The sequence below is a fragment of the Lycium ferocissimum genome, unplaced genomic scaffold (assembly GCF_029784015.1).
Source record: "Lycium ferocissimum isolate CSIRO_LF1 unplaced genomic scaffold, AGI_CSIRO_Lferr_CH_V1 ctg11, whole genome shotgun sequence".
NCBI classification, from domain to species: domain Eukaryota; kingdom Viridiplantae; phylum Streptophyta; class Magnoliopsida; order Solanales; family Solanaceae; genus Lycium; species Lycium ferocissimum.
This window is the reverse complement of record NW_026713599.1, coordinates 278,371-292,851: the sequence shown is the minus strand read 5'-3', so window position 1 is coordinate 292,851 and position 14,481 is coordinate 278,371. Positions and strand designations below refer to the sequence as shown.

The 14,481-nt window shown below is 32.6% G+C and overlaps 2 protein-coding genes across 5 annotated transcripts; one reads left to right on the top strand and one right to left on the bottom strand.

The window, feature by feature from the left end:
* The first annotated feature begins 1,274 nt into the window (after nucleotides 1-1,274).
* LOC132041652 (uncharacterized) lies at nucleotides 1,275-7,841 on the top strand. 3 transcript variants are annotated; one of them, XM_059432357.1, is made up of 6 exons: nucleotides 1,276-1,603; nucleotides 3,755-3,850; nucleotides 4,460-4,693; nucleotides 4,877-4,979; nucleotides 5,939-6,168; nucleotides 7,363-7,841. In XM_059432357.1, the coding sequence occupies exons 1-6, from the start codon at nucleotides 1,299-1,301 to the stop codon at nucleotides 7,583-7,585; spliced, it is 1,191 nt and encodes a 396-aa protein (XP_059288340.1). In that variant the 5' UTR covers nucleotides 1,276-1,298; the 3' UTR covers nucleotides 7,586-7,841. The 3 variants fall into 3 exon arrangements, with proteins under 3 accessions (XP_059288342.1, XP_059288340.1, XP_059288341.1); XM_059432358.1 differs by having other exon boundaries at nucleotides 1,277-1,603; nucleotides 3,758-3,850; XM_059432359.1 differs by lacking the exon at nucleotides 3,755-3,850 and having other exon boundaries at nucleotides 1,275-1,603.
* A 61-nt stretch (nucleotides 7,842-7,902) lies between these two features.
* Nucleotides 7,903-10,916, bottom strand: LOC132041659 (F-box protein At2g26850-like). 2 transcript variants are annotated; one of them, XM_059432366.1, is made up of 5 exons: nucleotides 9,887-10,916; nucleotides 9,601-9,686; nucleotides 9,185-9,357; nucleotides 8,982-9,056; nucleotides 7,903-8,427 (listed from the first exon to the last, which is right to left on the bottom strand). In XM_059432366.1, exons 1-5 carry the CDS (start codon nucleotides 10,562-10,564, stop codon nucleotides 8,240-8,242), a joined length of 1,200 nt encoding a protein of 399 aa, XP_059288349.1. In that variant the 5' UTR covers nucleotides 10,565-10,916; the 3' UTR covers nucleotides 7,903-8,239. The 2 variants fall into 2 exon arrangements, with proteins under 2 accessions (XP_059288349.1, XP_059288351.1); XM_059432368.1 differs by having other exon boundaries at nucleotides 9,601-9,680.
* Between the last annotated feature and the right edge of the window lie 3,565 nt (nucleotides 10,917-14,481).

The following is a 14,481-nucleotide window of genomic DNA, read 5'->3' as shown; positions in this document are numbered from 1 at the left end:
GTTTCTTACTAGTTTCTACAAACTTGTCTTGCACGTTAATACCATGTCAATTATTAACAAGTGCTTTGAATTAAAAGACGCTTTGTAAAATATCAAAATTATAATTAGACGATAATCTAAAGTGAATAATGTGCAAAATCTTAATTTTTTTTATAGGAGCATATGCGACTACCTCACGCTTCTGATACAACCTCGTAAATAATATAGCACTTAAGATGCTAGGCAGGCTAATAAAAATGGCGGTCTCATTCAACTTCGTTATAGTGATTGAAATAGCATCCCAAAAGATTTCTAGATGATCACCCTAAGCGTCATTAGTTATCTTCAGCTATGTTTTTTCAAATTTTCTCCAATTCAAATTCGTATTGCATCTATTAACTTGGAACCATAAATTATTCAAAGTTTCTTTGTCGTCAAAATAATAGATTTTAAATTCATGTTATATTTTCGGTTCCATTTTAGTTGCTTTAGTCATATTGACTTGTTATTTCACACTGTATGCCGTTCTTTTTTCAATTAGAATTGATAGATTGTTTTTTGTTAAATATTTGAATAAAGTTATGACATTATATTTATAAAAAATAAAAATTCAAACATGCCATCTATGATTCTTACAAAATGTATGCTTTTAGTTTTTATAATTAATTAAATTAAAATATTATTAATTTGACAAATATAAATCAGTTATTTTTTACAATATTAGTTACAAATATATGATTAATAATTTATATATTCTTAAGAAACAATATGTATCTTAAATACCTAATTTAACATCATTTGTCAAATATTAACTTTTTAAAAAAAATTTAATCAAACTGTGTAATTACACTTGTGTAACCAAACAGTAAGCTTGTAATTACATATGACATACAAATAGGCGTAATTACTATACTGTGTAATTACTAGGCTGTGTAATTACTACCCTAGTAATTACACCAATTCCAATTACCAGGTGGCCTTCCAAACAGGCTCTAAAACTCAAGACATATTTGTATCAGGAAATGAGATCTCTTGCTCTCTTACAATTTGAAAAGAACAAAAAAAATGATCTTTCCAGATCTCTTATGTGTAAAAAAATAAAAATTTGTCGCAAAACCATTTCTCATGTATGATCACATATTTTCTTAACTGATGGTTAAACAAAAATAAATCAAAATGAAAGGCCCTGGCCAAGGGACTAATTTGAACTAAACAGAGATATAAGTACTAAAGTGAAACATTTAAAACTTTAAGGTACCAAAGTGAGTTTCATCCAGATCTTCTTATTTCCTTGTTTCTCAGTTATTCAAGAATCAAAAATGGCGATCCAAAAAACGCACAAAGGGAAAACAAAACCAAGATCCACAACTCTAATACTCACAGTTTCAATTATAGCCATAACTTTACTATACATTGGTTCAAATGGGTTTTCTTTTTCTACTTCAATAAGCTCAAAAAACTCAGTATATTCTAAGAATAGTAAATTACATAATGGGCCACATAAGTATCTTTATTGGGGTAATAGAATTGATTGTCCTGGTAAACATTGTAATACTTGTGCTGGTTTGGGTCATCAAGAATCAAGTCTTAGGTGTGCTCTTGAAGAAGCTATGTTTCTTAATAGGTAAATTTTATTTTTCTATTTTGAGTTTCTTGATATTGGTAATGTTGAGGATTTTTTGTTGTAATATAAGTTGAAAAGTTTGAATCTTTACTATGTTTGAAGTGAGGTAAATTTATGGGAGTATTGTATCTCAATTTTGTTTTCTACTTTGAGTTTCTTGATATTGGTAATGTTGAGGCTTTGATGTTGCAATATAAGTTGAAAAGTTTGAATCTTTACTATGTTTTAAGTGAGGTAAATTTATGGGAGCATTGTATCTCAATTTTGTTTTCTACTTTGAGTTTCTTGATATTGGTAATGTTGAGGCTTTGTTGTTGTAATATAAGTTGTAAAGTTTGAATCTTTACTGTGTTTGAAGTGAGGTAAACTTATGGGAGTATTGTATCTCAATTTTGTTTTTTTTTATTTTGAGTTTCTTGATATTGGTAATGTTGAAACGTTTTTGTTGCAATATAAGTTGAAAAGTTTGACTCTTTACTATGTTTGAAGTGAGGTAAATTTATGGGAGTATTGTATCTCAATTTTGTTTTCTACTTTGAGTTTCTTGATATTGGTAATGTTGAGGCTTTGTTGTTGCAATATAAGTTGTAAAGTTTGAATCTTTACTGTGTTTGAAGTGAGGTAAATTTATGGGAATTTTGTATCTCAATTTTATTTTTTTATTTATTTTGAGTTTATTGATATTGGTAATGTTGAACATTTTTTGTTGCAATTTAAGTTGAAAAGTTTGAATCTTTTATGTTGAAGTGAGGTAAATATATGGTATTATTGTATATCAATTTTGTTTTTCTATTTTGAGTTTCTTGATATTGCTAATGTGGAAACTTTTTTGTTGCATTTCTAAGTCTAAAAGCTTGAATCTTTTTTATGCTGAAGTGGGTTTTGCTTGCTGTTTGCTATAAAAAGAGAAGTTTTTGGTTATAATTTTCCTTTAAGCTTGATATTGCTAAATTTGAACCTTTTTGTTGCAATCTAAGTCGAAAAATTTAAATCTTTTCTATTTTTAAACTTGAAATTGCTAATGTTGAGGCTTTTTTGTTGCAATTTAAGTTGAAAAGTTTGAATCTTTCCTATGTTTGAAGTGGGTTTTACTTGCGGGATGTTTGTTTCTTGATTGCTATAAAAAAAAAAAAAAAGTTTTTGGTTAATAGTTTTCATTTAAGCATGATATTGGTAATGTTGGAACTTTTTTGTTGCAATATAAGTTGAAGAGTTCGAACCTTTTGTATGTGGAAGTGGGTGTTTCAGTTGCTGGATGTTTGTTTCTTGATTGCTGTAAAAAAGGAGAAGTTTTGGTTAATGTTTTTCCTTTAAGCTTGATATTGCTAATGTTGAACTTTTTTCGTTGCAATGTAAGTTTAAAAGTTTGAATCTTTTCTATGTTGAAAAAAAAAAAAAAAACTTGCTAGGGATGTTTGTTTGTTGATTGCTATAAAAAAGAAGTTTTTGGTTATAATTTTCCTTTAAGCTTGACTTGAGTTATAGTGGATTCTTTACATAAGCCTGAGTTGGAAAAGACAAATGTTAAGTTTTTTACATAGCTTATGGACTATGAAGCAATTTACAAGAATACATTTGATGATTGTTTCAATTTGCTATTTTTTTTTTTTTTCGAGATTCAGTTCTTCTGAGTTTACATATAATCAAGGCCAATTTAATTCCTCTGTTAGAAGTATGCTGAAACATCGGAACGTTTTGTTAGAATGAAGTCAGCATCTTTTGGATTAGTCAGCTGTTTCAATGAGTGATTTTGATCTTTGGATTAAATTTCACAACAAACAACAGCATAATGTGTTAGCTACTATTCATCTTGTGTTTATGTTGGTGAAAGAAAATTTTGATCCATTCAAAAGATGATACTTCTGAGTGTCTGGTTCTAACCCCAGTTTCATTTTGTCATCCTAATTCCTTGGAGCATTTTATGCTAAGATTATGGGTATAAGACTTGACATGCATGCAACAATTAGTATTATATTACAGTGAATTTGGATAACCACATATCTTTGTGTATGCAATCCCATGACATTTGGTTATGGAACCAAGGCATTTTATGATGTGTTTAACAGTCCGATCATTTTTTTTTTTTTTTTTTTTTTTTATGAAAGATATATTTGAAGTTCTCCTTATCTAAGAATGGGCTACTGCTTGTAGCAGAACATTTGTTATGCCTTCGAGGATGTGTATCAATCCGATCCACAATAACAAAGGGATTCTTCATCGGCCCAGCAATTCAACTTCTGAGGAATGGTAAATTTTCTGTATTAGTGGCATGTTGCAGTTCATTGATTAGGTTGCCTCCTCTTATGAGGAAATCTGAATTTTCTCAATTAATGGCAAGGTGGAATTCATTTGTTACGTCCAACTCTATGCAAAATGTACACATGAGAAAGTTGACAAATTGTCAAAAAAATATTAAACAACTAAATTCTCTCATGAAATTTTCTGGTCTTTCAAACAAAAGTAACCGACCAAAAGAGAACTGCAGAATATACATGTGATAATCATAGTCGTGCATGGCCCTATTAGAGTCTAAATACTGTTGTTCAGTTGTGCCTAAGCCACAAAGAACTAGGCTATTCTCTCATGAAATTTTCTGGTCTTTCAAACAAAAGTAACCGACCAAAATAGAACTGCAGAATATACATGTGATAATCATAGTCGTGCATGGCCCTATTAGAGTTTAAATACTGTTGTTCAGTTGTGCCTAAGCCACAAAGAACTAGGCTATGTATGCTGATGTGATATGCCTTTGACAAACATTTGAATGCTTCTTTTATCTGTTTCTGGATTCCCTAGTAAATAAATTCTTTAACAATATTAGTTTACTGACTTCCTATATGTCCATCTTATTATCAGGTGGGCAGATAGTTCGTGTGCTATGGATTCTTTATATGATTTGGATCTCATCTCTGACACAGTACCTGTAATTTTGGACAACTCCGAAATGTGGCATCACGTCCTGGCAACAAGCATGAAGTTAGGTTCTAGAGGGGTGGCCCACGTTGAAGGAGTTAGCAAGACTGATCTCAAAGAAAAAAGTTCGTACTCAAACATTTTGCTTATCAATCGAACTGCAAGCCCACTTTCGTGGTAAAATTTCTTTCACAAGTTGCCCCCTTTAAGTGATAAGACATTGGAATTCATGAGTTTCTCTTTCATTTGCTAGGAAAAATGGAGCTAGTAGTAGGGGATAATTTGTTCATATTTTAGTATTGGATCTGCTTTTGAATTCTGATAGATTTACTGTATATATTAATCATGGTAATCATTCAGGTTTGCAGAATGCAAGAATAGGAAAAATCATAGCTCCATTCTTCTGCCATATTCATTTCTTCCTTCAATGGCTGCGGAAAAACTACGGCGTGCAGCAGAAGAAGTTAGTTAATTGCATGTCCTTTAACTTTTTAAATTTAACTAAAATTTGTTTTGGCTCTATCATCTATATGTGACAATGAAATCCTTTTAACACTCTGTTTTCTCATAGCAGTAGAACTAGATTGCTATCACATTTTCGACTTGTTTTCTCTGTTCTTGAGTCCCACCTGATTAAGTATCAAACGTCATATCTTGAAGCTTTGCTGGTGTAAAACTACAAATATATCTTATAGTTTTTCCTCTTTTAGCTTCCTTATATAATATGCTTCTAGGTTACTCTTTGTTGCATAAGTTGGAGAAAGTGACAAAAATGGTCCCTTATGTTTGAGGGTGGAGTCAAAATAGTCCCTGAAGTATCCGATGGACAATTGGTCCTTTATGTTTGGCAAAAGTTAACACTTAATAGTTTCCATCAAATATTTGACAAGTATGTTTGTTAGATTTGATGGAAACAATGGGGAAAAATGGTTTTAGCCATAAACACCAAGAAAGTCTCATCAAATCCTAAAATATGGAACCAAAAAAAAAAAAACCTGCACTAGACACTAAAAAGATAGTAAAACATAGCAGAAATTACACCTCAAAAAGCTGCACCTAACTCTAGAAATAAATCAAAAATAGCAGAAACGACAAAAATTGTGCCTCTATATTTGAGTTCCCATTAATTTTCTTTATAGTCCCCATCACATTTAATTGATAAAGTTTGGTAAATATTTGACGGAGACTAAAAGTAGTAATGTTTGGCAAACTTGAAGGACCAAAACTGTTCCGTGTAAACTTAAAGGACTAATTTGAACTTACACTCAAACATAAGGACCATCTTTGTCATTTTATCCATAAGTGTCTGCGAAAGGTTACTGACTTAAAGGCCATGGTCCATCTCCTCAATGCCATATGTTTTGAGACTACTAATAAGAGATATTCTCTCCTGTGGTTTGATAGATTCTGTCATTTCTATAGATCAAGGTGTGGCTTGGTGATTATGATGCTATGCATGTTCGAAGAGGTGATGTTCTCAAGACGAGGAAGGACAGGTTTGGGGTTGAACGAAGTTTGCACCCTCATCTGGACAGGGATACACGTCCTGAGTTCATTCTATGCAGAATAGCAAAATGGGTCCCACCTGGGCGAACCCTTTATATTGCTTCTAATGAGAGGACACCAGGTTACTTTTCTCCTTTGGGTGTGAGGTTAGTGATCTTTCAACTCTCAGTAATCTTCCTATCCTCTAATTGACCTTTCCATACTATACTACACAAGAGTAATATGCACGGTTTCTTTTGGTTGCTTGAAGCTTTAAACGCTCTTATTTCCTTAAGGGTCGTTTGGTACGAAGGATAAACATAAATAGTCCTGGGATAAGAATTTAGCAATTCCTTATCCCTTGTTTGGTTAGTAATCATGGGATAAGTTATCCTAGGAGTAAAAATAGTGCTAGGATAACTTATACCTATCACGGGGTGGAATAAGTTATCTTGGGATAAGAAAGAAACCTCTTCTTTTAGAAAGAAACCTCTTCTTTTTAGAAATTATCCAATGTATAATACTTTTAGTCCAACATACCAAACAGTCAATAAAAAATAACTCTAGAATAACTAATCCCAGTATAACTTATCCCAACGTAATTAATCCCAGCATAACTTATCCCAGCGTAATTTGTTTTTGAACCAAACGACCCTTTAAGGTCTTTCGTAAAACTTATTAGCTTGTACACTAGTACCTACAGTGTCTACTGTCTTGTCTTCCAAAAAGATGCAGGTGACTATTATTTAAGGACTTCAGAGTTTAATATGAGGGAAATTGAGCACTTTTAGTCCCTGAAATATCGACAAATTCTGATTTTGCTCCTTGTGATTTCCGATTAAGCACATTTGACCTTCAATTAATTGATATGTATAGTTTTGATCCCTCTGTCTGTGAATCTTAATAAATTTAACGAACTAGTAAGTGCTAAACCATTCAGTTATTGATGTATTATGTTAAATTTGTGCGGTTACTCCATATTTGAGGATAATATAATTCTAAAAATCACATATTTTCTATGTAAAGGGATCGATGACACACATTTCAGATTAATTGAAGGTGAAATGTGCTTAGTCAAATATTGTAAGGACCAAAATCCGAATTCATCAATAACTGAGGGACCAAAAGTGCAATTATCCCTTAATATAAAGTTCCTGAGAGACTGTCAGATTTCTATCTGAAAAACTTTGCATCAAATAACTAGGTCCTTTCGATTAAATCTTCAGCAGTATCCTCAGGATTCATAAGTAATTGAGGGACCAAAAGTGCAATTATCCCTTAACTATGATCTTACATCTTCAGCAAGATCATGATTTAGCACTGCCTGCTATAATACTTTTTCTGTTACCTCCTATTTTCAGGTACAAGCTGGCCTATTCCTCAAATTTTAGCAGCATTTTGGATCCATTAATCGAAAACAATTACGAGCTCTTCATGGTAGAAAGGCTTATTATGATGGGAGCGAAAACATTTATCAACACAATGAAACAGGATGATACTGATCTCAGCCTCAGTGATGACCCTAAAAAGAATACCAAGAAATGGGAAATACCGGTTTATACAAGAGACAACGATGAATGTTAGCTCTCAGATGCTGGACCTGATTCGTCTGAGCATATGCTCGTTACATACTTTACTCCTTTCAATCAGTTTTTGTTCTTCACTTGTAAAGCAAAATCTTGTGGTTTTCTTTGTGAATGTCACAGTTGTTTAGGTACTAGTTGAGAGAATAGCCTGTATCAACATGTTGTATATTATGATATGGGCTTCAATTGGACATGGAGTTTAGGTGAAGACATGCAAAATGTTGATTGAATCATTCTTTGTTAATCTCATGAAAGTTCCATCTCTGGAAAGTTGGAAATGAAGATGCAAAAGAAAATGACAAAGTGGAAAACAGATAGAACAAAGAAGCTTTTATTTTCATCTCTTATTTAACAACTAAACATTTTTATGCATAGATACTGTGATTTATGCATCTGGTAGCCAAAACTCACAAGGCTGATTAAGTTGAATTTATGCAGCCTAAGGTCTACCAAAGGGGAAACAATCTCTACCAGGAGTTTTTCCATTCCGGAGGCTCTATCAGCCTCTTCAGTTTTATATGTACATTTCCGAGACCAAAGCGAAAAATCTAAAGCCTAATCTATAAGTTGCTTTCTATTTACACTTAGAATAGCTTAAAGGGAGCTTCTTCACAAAAAAGTAAAAATGGGGAAATGTAAAGAGCTCTGTGTGCTATTCCAAAGTGCTGCTAGGCCAGAGGCTCTTCCACAATGATATCTCTTTGTCACTATAAAGTTTTCTGATTCCTCCATAAAAACCATCCGCTTCATTGCCTACTTCTCTGTGATCCTTTCTGTTTATCACTGTTTGCCTCCATCTTGAGCCAGGGGTGTACTGTTTGAACTCCAATAGCACTGTCTCTGCGAATATAGCTAATCATTAGAATAGTAATCTTAAAATTACCCTTCAATGTAAGTACTTGTTGAAGATATAATCAAGTAAATAAAAGTGTGTTTTCTCTAACAGTTTAAGCTTTTTAGATGAGATGATCATACACTCTAACAGTACTTAGTGGAGAAAGTGGAAAAGCTATAACGTCTTCAAAAACATACAACATGATCTCCTCAGGAAGTGCCATGACATGTTACATAATGTTTTGATTACAACTAAGAACCAAACAAGATTTTAGAGTATTCACGCTTACCTAATTTACTCTAGTCATGCATAGTATGACCAAAAAGAATAAACAAGAAATGCAATGTCTCTTCAAACTAATTTGATCTAGAGCTACTTATCATGGAAGGATTACCAGAAACTACATTTAAACTTTTTCCACTACATTTGATGTTCTATCACAATAAAGCTATATACTTCAAAGAAACAGAGAAATTTTCGCCTTTTCTTTTGGGACTCGACAAGTATACTTCAAAGTTATATAACTTAGACAAGTATACTTCAAAGTTATATAACTTACCACTCGCATGACAATGGCAATTCAAATTGCTGCCACTACAAGATTCCAAATGTCCAACAACTCCGTACCACCAACCTGCCGAACAAAGATCAGAACATTTTAGAGCATATTTCGATGTTTATCAGATGAAAAACAAAGCCATGGAATCAAGAAGTGCTAACTTCTAAGAAAAATAAGGGCTAAAGGAAACATATTTAGCATACCATATGGGAACTCTTTGCTTTTTCTCCACTGAATCTCAAAGTGATCATCAGGTTTCAGATCATTTAAGCAATCCGATACATGAAGAACATAAGAAGGAGTATCAACAGTTGGTGCTCTTAGTCTGTTCCATTCTATTTCTTCCTCGATTATTCGCCTCCCATATGCTGGATACCTGCAAAGTTTGATCATTCACAGTTAGGCAAAAGGACCGAAACAAAAAGGATCTTGAATACATCTAGCTATAAAGAAACTTCCTCATTCAGGATAAAAAAGAATTAACCTAAATTGCTGCCCACCCAACTGCTTAAACTAAAAATAACCGGCTGATGTATGATATACAGTATATAATCCCGTGTACTATACTGGCTAGGAAAAGTAAACAGTAATTCTGACCGGCTATTTGTGTAAAGATTACCTCGCTCTGAAAGTATTTGTGCTACAATCGTAGCTAACTTCAGCATCATAACAAGATAGCATAAAACCAACATGTCCATTCTGCACCTTAAAAAGAAAAAAAGCATGATCTATCAGCATTTAGTCCAAGAGATACTAAAAAAATCAAATTTAATTTAAAAAAATGACAGTAAAACTACAGGTAACAACCAAATGCAGGTAACCTACTACAACAGGTAAATTTACGCTGGCATTGTGGAAATTCCGTATACTGTCAATGTATAAAAGTTAAACTCTTCTGTAATTACCTCGCGGTTAAAAACCTGAGCCGGGAACCAAAATTTGCCAGTTTCAAGGGAGAGGTACCAATCCATATTTGAGCTCATTGATGAAGAATTTATAACCTTCTTGTTATCATCATTTTCTTTTAATCTGTTCCATAAAAGTTGCCTAATCTTTGAAAAATTCCCCAACAAGTCTCTCTTCTTTCTTGAATTTTCCAAGAGGAGATCTTCATTTCTTGAGGTAATATAGCATTGCCATTCTTTATAAGCAGCAGAACCAATCAATGTACCCCATTTTTGCTTCATATGTTTCTCCCACAAATGATCACTTGTGCATTTTTCTCTCAAAGAACTACAAATTGCAGCCATTTTACAAAGGCCATTTGGTTGAAGCCTCTCAAAAATACATTCCAATGTCAGATCAGGCAAATCCAGTAAAGAAATTTCATCATCTTTCTCCACAACATTCTCTATTTTTGATTTAACATGATTTGTCATTAGTGGCAAATTCAACAAACTAATAGCATTTCTGCCTTTTCTGAACCATAAAGCTAAAAACTTTAAAACCTCTTCACAAAACAAGAGATTTACCTCTTCACAAAACAAGAGATTTGATAAAGCTCCCATTGTGAGAATTGGCTTGAGAAGTGACTTAGAAAGTAGTAGGATGAAAGAAAAACAAGAAATCAAGAGAAATAGCATTGAATACAAAAATGTCTTCTTCTTTTTTTAGCTAAGCCTAGACAATTCAAGAACCTGTAGAGAGACACACTAGTTTTATATATAGTGAAAAGGGTAAAAAGAAAAGTGTTTTATATTGTGAAGTTTTGGCTGAGTTTTCAAATGGGGTTGTAGCCAAAAGTAGAATTAAAGAAAGGGGACATTGGTAGATATCACAAAAGACAAGCTTTAATTGTTGAGACTCACAAAACCACAAAAATGACAGATGAAGAAACCAACATTAAAGAAGTTTGCTTCTTAAATGTTTTGGTATCCAGCTACAGTGAATTGCCACCAGATATAAGAGGGGAACAAAACTTCTACTATGAAGTTGACAAATATAAGCCAAGATTTGGATGAATTGATCACTAAACAATAATAAACTCTAGCAAGAACACTCCCCTAAAAAAATCAAATTTTATGAACTTTGGTAAAACCAATCTTGATTTTTCCTCAAGTGACAATGAAAGACAAACAACACTACTTTTGGTATCTGTCTCATATAATAATACCACTTGTCCAAGAACCTAAAAAGTACCAAAAATGGTTCAAAATATTGACAAAATTGACAAGAAAATATTGGAAGATAGTTGAGATGAGGATGAATACACTGTTGGATCCTCAATATCATCCAAGAATTTGGCAGGGTTAATGAGAAGATGATTCTTGATTTAAACTTAGTATCCTTAATAATAAAGTTGTTGACATGGTCAATAGGTGGTATGGGGAAGACTTTAAAGAAACAAAACTTAGGTAGCAGAAATTTTGAAAAAAGTAGTTGTCACAGTTCACCTAGTAATCAACCATATAGTTATGAGATCACAGAAAAGGTAGGTTACAGTTGCCTAACTTCTACTGAACTACAATAACAAGGACCACAAACATACCACGTGGACTTAAAATCATTTTGGCAAGCAATCTCACCCTCAACTAGCGTGGAGTCAGAATTTTTGCTATTAAAGTCAAAATATAAAAAACTAAACAAATAAAAAAAACCAAAGAAATTATATAATGTATGTATACATTAAAAAAAAATACCTGCTTACGCATTGTAATTTTCCAATGAAAAGAGTGTTAATTGACACCCCACCAGTACCCTTAACAATATGAAAAACAGAAATACTACTCCGTTGATTTTAAATATTAGCCGTTTTAAAATTAAGGTATTTACTGTTTTAAAATAAAATGAAAATCATTTATTACTTTTTTTCTAAATAGTTTGCTATTGTCTCAATTAATAGAGTGTTAATTAAGATGTGATGTTTAATGAGAGACAAAGGATTATAGAAACTCTTATAATTAAGATTATTAAGTTCTTTTTGCCAAAAAATTTAAAGACAAATAATATGAACAAAAAATTCTACTTTGCTATTTAATGTTTGATGACTTTTTTTTTAAAGACCTCACATCATTGGGTGGACAAGTTTTTATGGGATTTGGCTCCTCTCCATTTCCCTTCTCTCCATTTTCCCCAAGTTCTACCTTAGATTGAGGACACATGGCATGGGTTAGATTTAATGACTAAGATTTAATTGACTCAAATAAGACCCTAACCATGGTTTACATAATTAATAATTTATTCATAAATATATTAAAGTATTTTCTCTCTCTTGCTATTTTACTTTCCTACACAGTAATATCTTCTCCTTATTCAGTTTACCCGTTCCTTAAATAGATCCCATTATTAATTGATGATATTTTTCATTTTTTTCCTATTATAATGCTTACGAATTAACAGAGTACATATTCAATTGGTAATTGATTTCTGAAAATCCCTCTTTCAATATTTTTGAATTGATTACACTCTATCTTTCAATTTCTTCTTGAGTTAATCTTTTAATTCCATTTTTTTCTATGGACCTTTCTCTTTAAAATTACCTACTGCAGGGATGGTGGCACTTCAATATTTTTATAACCACGTGCCTTAATCATAAGAAAACTATGATTATCTTATTCACCTGTATTTTTATTAAACAAATTACAATTAAGATACAATAATTTTTTTTATCAGAAGCCATTATACCCAGTCATCTTTTGCAAATAAGTACCAGCATATATAGTCCTATTGCTACTGAAAAATACAACTGCCTCCACATTTCAAGTGGGTAATAGACAGTCACTGGATATCCATATTCACTTAGTCTCAAAGGCAGCATCTCGAGTCAAATAACGTAGCAGTAGCTGCTTAGCAAAACAATTTCACTCTAAACATAATGACGGCTCAAAAAATAACAAGCGTCAAGGTCAAAACTTAAACATACTGTCAGTCGATTCGCTAAAACAAAACAACAAAAGCTAATAACAAAAGCTTCAAGATATCTGCAGCCATGATTTTCGGGCGTTGCAAAAAAACTTTACACCAGAAATTGTTTTGGCGCCAAGATGGAGTAAGGAACGGGTAAACTGAATAAGGAGAAATATAAATATTACTGTGTAGGAAAGTAAAATAGCAAGAGAGAGAAAATACTTTAATATATTTATGAATAAGTTATTAATTATGTGAACCATGGTTAGGGTTTTATTTGAGTTAATTAAATCTTAGTCATTAAATCTAACTCATGCCATGTGTCCTCAATCTAAGATAGAACTTGGGGAAAATGGAGAGAAGAGAAATGGAGAGGAGCCCAATCAGTTTTTATGTGGTTCACTAATCCAAGAGTAACATTAAAGCTTCTTTTATTTTCCTTTTCTGTATTCTTTTCTCGACTTTAATGCCCTCATAATTAGGTTGTGATTAATGTCCTAAAATCTGCGCGAAAACGACTAGTTAATTCAATTGGATCTGATATACTAACTACTAGCATTAAATAAAATTTACGTTATATATACTGACAATATAAAGATCAATACGATTGCACATAATTAATTATTTTGGTGAATATCATTTCTTTATGTAATTGATTAGGTCGAGGTGTCACTGCGCTCCTCTAACACGGTAAACAAAATAAACCTTTATAGGTATAAATCTTTAATTGTACAATATGATAAACATGAAATTTATAACACTTTTGTGGCGTTTGTTAATTCTAATGCCAACGTGATTATATCCTAATAATTTCCAATATACTTCATGAAATATTTTACATGAACTCAGTAAAATAGTTGTAAGTACTCTTCTTTCGAAACATAGAAATCATGATTGAGTTGTCTGCATTTAAAAGCGATCTTTGCAACATACCTACATGGCTGCATTATTATATTTGGAGTCCAGTTTGAACTATGTACATTATTTTGGAGTCCAGTTTGAACTATGCACATGATTCAAAATTTTGTAAACACATTTCGTGATGTCAAAGTGAAGGAGTTGATAGGTTTCTTGGCTGACGGTTTTCGTAAAATTGTATATATGACATCGTAAGGAAACCTCAAATAAAAAAAGGAGGCGCGGACCGGCAAGGATGGCCGAGTTGGTTGAGTAGGGATGTTCCAAATGGGAGGTCTCAGGTTCGAAACCCCTCGATATTTTTTCGATCGAGCTTGTCGCACGGGGCTTGCCTAGTGCAGTTTACCTCTCCTGTTTGGTTTGCGAACTATTACACAGGAGCGGGCTTTACCCTTGTGCGCACCCAAAGGATAGTGGCTGCAGGTACTTAAAAAACAAAATAAAAAATAAAAAACTAAAAAAAAAAGAAGAAGAAAGTTGACACGGGAGAAAGTGAGTGCTAAAAATAATCCAAACAAGAGGTCTTGACACCTACTTTTATGGTAGGTTCCTTCACATGAAATCATCGAACTAACAACTCCGCCATTAATCTGTCGTCATAACAATGAAAAATAGTGTCTAGTTCAGTTTGTGCACGTCTAGACTATATAAATGTGATACACCTCAGCAGCACAGATATTAGAAAGAATTTCGCCATTTTTATACATCATATTGCTCTAAATCTTCGATGCTCTCT

Excerpts from the sequence above, each read along its gene's own strand:
- LOC132041659 (XM_059432366.1), bottom strand. The coding sequence starts at position 10,564 with ATGCTATTTCTCTTGATTTCTTGTTTTTCTTTCATCCTACTACTTTCT. Across the intron at positions 9,687-9,886 it reads CTCAGGTTTTTAACCGCGAG|GTGCAGAATGGACATGTTGG; the intron begins GTAATTACAGAA and ends TTTCTTTTTAAG. Across the intron at positions 9,358-9,600 it reads ACAAATACTTTCAGAGCGAG|GTATCCAGCATATGGGAGGC; the intron begins GTAATCTTTACA and ends CAAACTTTGCAG.
- LOC132041652 (XM_059432357.1), top strand. The coding sequence starts at position 1,299 with ATGGCGATCCAAAAAACGCACAAAGGGAAAACAAAACCAAGATCCACA. Across the intron at positions 4,694-4,876 it reads ACTGCAAGCCCACTTTCGTG|GTTTGCAGAATGCAAGAATA; the intron begins GTAAAATTTCTT and ends GTAATCATTCAG. Across the intron at positions 6,169-7,362 it reads TTTTCTCCTTTGGGTGTGAG|GTACAAGCTGGCCTATTCCT; the intron begins GTTAGTGATCTT and ends TCCTATTTTCAG.